The following is a 5,670-nucleotide window of genomic DNA, read 5'->3' on the forward strand; positions in this document are numbered from 1 at the left end:
AGAGTGAGCCTCACTCAAAAACCTTTAGAAAGAAATAGTTCTTAGAGAGTCTATATCACTGTAAGATGCCATGTTTCTACAAAATAAAAACACAGAAACAGATACAGCTACAGCTTTAACCAGGCACTGCGAGTGCCCCAACATAATCACAAAAGCTTTTATTCCTGCTTTAGTTGCCATAAGCAGAACGTGTAGTGAATGAGAGGATATTGTGGGGAATCAGTGAAATTCTGTCGTCAGTTAAATGTTTCTGCCAAGTGCAACATTTTGCCACTTGGTAGATCTTTTCTCATGCTGATAAAAAAAAGAAAAAAGTATATTTAATTTCTTTAAAAACACATTTGCTGTTGTTATTAGAATATAAATGTAATTTCCAGGATGCCGATGCATCACATTTTTCCTGGCTGCTCAGGAACAGTTTCATAAGCAGCCCTCTGTTTGTCATTTAGCAGGAGCGTTGCCAACACTATTTAAAGATGTGCCAAAGTTTGGGTGTTTTAGCAGATCACTTATGGCTGATGTGGTAACTGGGTGTATGCTGAGGCTACACTGTGTACTGTAAGTCCTTTAATTTATGGTCTGTGAAATCTAATTTATACATCTTTTCACTGTTACGGAACACCTGGGCCTGTAGGAGTAGCACTTTTCAGGGACAATACTTTCTGGTGTGTAAACATTATCTCAAACTAAATGATTTGCTGACTAAGGAATAATCATTAACCAGTGTGTCACTGCCAAGCATCCTACTCACACCACTGGCCAGGGACATGCAAACTAGAACAAACTGTGTATAAATTATTTTCAAAAACAGGGAATGAATGCTTTCAGTGGGCAGTGTGGAGTTTGGTGAACATAAAATGATTGATTTTTTTGTATGATTTTAACTTTGCTTCAAAACAGCTTTTAAAAATCTGCACACAGAGCTTCACAAAATGCTGAAAATACAGGTAAATAACTGCTGATGTGTCCGTTGTTTTCACATTTTATTGACAAACTAAAATATTCTGTCACTTTAAGCAGTAAAATAAAAAAGACCAAACTTTATGCCTGACAGTTTGGTAGAGTGACTTCATTTGGAACGGGTAAATCTTTCACTGCAGCCAGAGCGTTCTCTACCATTTTCTCCACAATCCTTCGTGCTGTATTGTATGTGTTGATCCCGATGTGGGGGGTGATAAGCACGTTAGGCAGGCCCAGGAGAGGATGATCCCTACACAAAGTGAAGCAGAAGAACTGTTAGAAGGGAGTAAAGAGTGATACGTTAGTCAGTCAGTTCATTTATTTCTATTTGGAGAGCAACAGTTGTTGACATTATTCCAGCCAGGATGTGATTCTGCATAGAGAGTCTTTTCATAGAGATGACACCTCGGTAAAGGTTCAGGATGAGTCACATCCAACGCTGCTGCATGAATTGTTCCCGACTGGAGAGCTTCGACTAGAGCATCCTGGTCAACTACTTGACCTGAGGCAGGAAAAAAGTGCAGTATTATTAATCGAAGCCCTTAGAAATCAAGCTCAGTAGAGTCCAGGAGATGGATTGCTCTTACCTCTGCTGATGTTGACCAGTATTGCTGTGGGTTTCATGAGGGACAGCTCTCTGTAGCCAATGAGGCCGACAGTATCTGGCTTTAGGTTGACTGCTATCACGACAAAGTCCGACAACCTGAGAAGGTCGTGCAGACTCTGACAGTAACTCGCTCCAACTGCCTGCTCGTCTTCTGCACTCCTGAATATAATGAATAAATGATGAGGAATGAAATAATGTGTCTCCAGATTGTAATCAGCATAGTTAATGAAAGGCAACATGCAGTTTTTCAAAGGTGTAATTACCCTTTGAGAAAAACACTAACTTGTTAACCATTAACCTTGGCTATACATCATTTCCTGTGCAGCCATGTTTGATTTTATGTTGTTATTGTACCAAGTCTTGAAGAGAATCTTCATTCTCAACAACATAAACTATCAAGTACAGTCACTGATTAAACATACAATCATTAAGGACTTGTTGTTTTTACCTTTTAGTCCTGTTGTAGTAAAGGATCTTCATGTCAAACCCTTTGCTTCTTTGGGCAATTTTATAACCAATCTCTCCCATTCCAATGATGCCTAGAGTCGACCCTGTGACTTCAATTCCCATGAGCTTTTGTGGTTTGACAGGGGTCAATGAATCCAGAGCATTTTGATAACCTATGAAGAAAAAATTAAAAAAGCCTAGATAATTATTTTTATTTATTTATTACAGACCTTTTTCTGCTGTGACTGACCAAGAACAAGAACAAAGCTCATTTATAGTATAGTACAGTATAGTTCAGTATAATAAGCAGGAACAGACGTTCTGTAGAAGAATGTTTGCAGGTTAATAATAACTTGCTTCTCTAAGTCCTGATTTTGACTTTCCCAGTGATTCTTTGACAATAGATGAGTCCTGTAAACTGACGAACCTGTTTGTGGCTAAGACGTGTTACGGTTTGGTTATAAAATGATTGATTCACTGATTTATTTTTTATGCCGGTTCATGTTTCATCTCACCCTCAAGGATCTTGCGTGCTGAAGCCAAAAGCAGACCCATGGCTAAATCAGCCGTGGAATCACTAACCACACCGGGCGTGTTGGCCACTTTCACCCCAAGACTGTTAATAAATGGCACGTCCAGGTGGTCGATGCCCACTCCTCCGCTGCAAACCACTTTGAGGGACGGAAGCAGTCTAAGTAATGAAGGCTCTGCTGCTGGGTAGTACTTCCACATTAACAGGGCCTGGATTTTGGGACCGTAAAGTGCAGGGTTTTTAAATAACTCTTTGCAGCAGACGATTTGGAAGTGTTGTTGCACTATGTCTACTAGTTCTTCAAGGTGACCTTGCTCACCCTCCACCTCTGACACCAGTGCCCATGGTTTGTCCTCCTCCATTACCTAATGTGAAAAGACGTGAACAGGTTTTATCATATTAGCTGACTAAAATAAAGAGAGTAAAAGTTCTTGTAAACAAGTCATTCTAATTTCAGAAACCCCCATTTAGCACATTAATATAAAATTATATACTGAAGGTCTTTCCAGCAACGTCTTTACAAGAAGATTTTGCCAGGAAGACTTACCTTTTTAAGCCAGACTTGACTTTTAATTCATGTTTCCTCGGACTGATCAGATGTGAGAGCTTCGAGGGTTTTTTATCCTTTTTTTGTGTGTGTGTCACTTCTCATTAAGTTAAAGATTGAACATGATAAGCTAATATAAAAACTGAACAGATGGTTGTCTTCACTCAGTTTAACTCCACACAACCCCCAAACTTGCATAATGTGTTGTAAATAATTTATTGAAGTTCTTGGTATTTGGAGTTGAGTTACAACAAACAATATAAACAGTACCCTGTATATTATATTATAGTTGATGTACTTTTAGGACCTTTTAGTGCAGTTCAATCATTTACAGCTGCACACACAACATGCAAATCTGTAAAACATGTACTGTAGCTAAGGAACACAACGTTTGTGTTCTCCTTTGGTGTGTTTGACTCATTTTGGTGATGATGATGTTTGAATTTAATTTTAACACTTACAGTGTCTTTGGTCATGTTTTCTAATACAGCACAGCTGCTGATTTACAGTGTAATTTTGCTGTGTATGATCCAGTTTATAAAATATTTACTGGGTCATACAGAATCAGAGACAGGGGAGAAACAACTCTGCATTTCCGAGCAAAGGAACAATAAGTATTTTGTCAATACCTGGGGAGTAGTGAGGGGTAACAACCTTAGGTTTGGTGTTTTTAGCTGCAGCAGTGAGATCAGGACAAATAAGCCTGCTTGGAACAAAGGTTATACACATACTGTATGTAAAGATGCATTTCTCTAATTGTTTTTATTTAAACATCATATAAAGAAAATAGAAAATATAAATATATGACATAAATAAAGAGATGTGGTGGAAATATAATCACCAAATAATAACGTGTGCATAATATTAATAGAAAACATAATCCAGTTATTATTATGTCTACTTCAAAGGCTTCAAATTAGTTATAATATCAGCATCGTTTCAGGGTGGGGAAGGTACACCTGTAAATACATCATCTCTTACACATGAATGCCCAAAAATAACTTGTTGCTCACTACTAACTAAAGTACATACGTATTTTACATACTGTACTTGTAATTAGCTGTGAACAACAGTCAGTTTTATCATGCCGTCCTTATCTAAGACAGTACACTCCAGCTCAACTAATTAAAAAACGGATTCAATATTACAGCCAAACACTTCAACACTTTTCACTCGCAGTTGAGATGCCCTTAGTTAAGTCACTTCTGCTTGACTTCTTTGGGAATAGGTACAACTTTCACTGCAGCCAGGGCATTTTCTAGCATCATCCCTCTTGCTGTGACACAAGTATAAGTGCCAGTGTGTGGGGTGATCAGCACATTAGGCCAAGGAGAGGAGGATTCCTGCACAAGATGAAGCAGAGCAGTTGGCAGAGCGCTGGTTTATGAAATGATTTAATTAGTTTGGCCTTTAATCAGTTAAAGTTTTGGATTATTAGTCAGTACACTCTTGTAACCTTTGTCATGCTTGTTTAATTAAAACACTGCTGATAAAATCAAACATTTTATAATAAAAAAGCACGGTTTCATATTTGCAGTAGAAATATATACACCTCTACAAAAACTCTCACATGGTTATGGTTTATCATCATCCAATTAATGGATGATGATAAACAATATATTTGCCACCTTACAGAGCACATAGGGTATAGAGACTGACTCATATGTTTGTTGTTCCCCTGCAGACTAATGAAGAACAGTATTGTGCTGCACTGTTAAAACACTGAGATAAGACCTTGATAAAAGTTCAGGGTGAGTCACGTCTAATCTCGCTGCACGATGTGTTGAAGACTGGAGAGCTGTGACTTACTGAAGATATCTTGTAAATAAAAATTAGACTAAAGAGCAGTGTTTCAAAATAATTAAAAGTAATCCTTGACACCTCTGCTGATGCTGTCTAGTGTTGCTGTGGGTTTCATGAGCAACAGCTCTCTGTGGCTGATGAGCGTCAGGTAATTCTGCTCATCGTCTGTGCTCCAAACACTGCAAAGCAAACAAGACTGAGCAGAAACACTAATACTTCAGATCTGTTAGTTTCACACTGACTATGAAGAGGCAGGTGGCTTTTTATTTAACATGCAGCCTGCAGCCTGCTTCCAGTCTGTACTAAGCTTAGCTAACCATAATTATGAGATCTCTTGTTGTAATTATTAGACACAGAGGTCATGATTACAAGATAAGGCCTGTGGTATTTTATTTCTATGGTGAATTTAATGTTGTAATTTTCTGGCTAACATAACTGGTAGTTTCAGAGCCTGTAGAGTCCAAAAGAGAAATTGATTGAATGCACAGCGAATTGATGCAGATTGCAGATAAGAGCTTTGTGAGTCCTACGTGGTTTAAGGAAAGGCCAGCCCAGAGGACCAGGTTTGGGAACCCCTAGACCGGGCAGATCTCAGTGATGCATGAATATGAGCTGTTACCATCAGGACAAATGTGAGGGTACCAATGCTGTAGACCGCCTGCGATAATGATCCTTTATTCCCCACATTACGGCTCTGTTGAACAAATCATGGTGCTATGACGGTTGTCACTTTCCATGTGATGCTTGTTTTGTAATTGTATTTTGTTGGTGCCA

The 5,670-nt window shown here is 38.6% G+C and overlaps 1 protein-coding gene across 2 annotated transcripts; it reads right to left on the bottom strand.

The window, feature by feature from the left end:
* Positions 1 to 970: 970 nt before the first annotated feature.
* On the bottom strand, positions 971 to 3,132 carry LOC113172788 (probable 2-ketogluconate reductase). Of its 2 annotated transcripts, XM_026375817.1 has the most exons (7): positions 3,094 to 3,130; positions 2,866 to 2,911; positions 2,530 to 2,755; positions 2,016 to 2,187; positions 1,548 to 1,726; positions 1,366 to 1,462; positions 971 to 1,210 (listed from the first exon to the last, which is right to left on the bottom strand). In XM_026375817.1, the coding sequence occupies exons 3-7, from the start codon at positions 2,744 to 2,746 to the stop codon at positions 1,042 to 1,044; spliced, it is 834 nt and encodes a 277-aa protein (XP_026231602.1). In that variant the 5' UTR covers positions 2,747 to 2,755; positions 2,866 to 2,911; positions 3,094 to 3,130; the 3' UTR covers positions 971 to 1,041. The 2 variants fall into 2 exon arrangements, with proteins under 2 accessions (XP_026231602.1, XP_026231601.1); XM_026375816.1 differs by having other exon boundaries at positions 2,530 to 2,911; positions 3,094 to 3,132.
* Positions 3,133 to 5,670: the final 2,538 nt, after the last annotated feature.

This window comes from Anabas testudineus, chromosome 21, assembly GCF_900324465.2.
Source record: "Anabas testudineus chromosome 21, fAnaTes1.2, whole genome shotgun sequence".
NCBI classification, from domain to species: Eukaryota; Metazoa; Chordata; class Actinopteri; order Anabantiformes; family Anabantidae; genus Anabas; species Anabas testudineus.

Excerpts from the sequence above, each read along its gene's own strand:
- LOC113172788 (XM_026375816.1), bottom strand. The coding sequence starts at position 2,908 with ATGGAGGAGGACAAACCATGGGCACTGGTGTCAGAGGTGGAGGGTGAG. Across the intron at positions 1,727-2,015 it reads TACTACAACAGGACTAAAAG|GAGTGCAGAAGACGAGCAGG; the intron begins GTAAAAACAACA and ends CATTATATTCAG. Across the intron at positions 1,211-1,365 it reads CATCCTGAACCTTTACCGAG|GGATCATCCTCTCCTGGGCC; the intron begins GTGTCATCTCTA and ends CACTTTGTGTAG.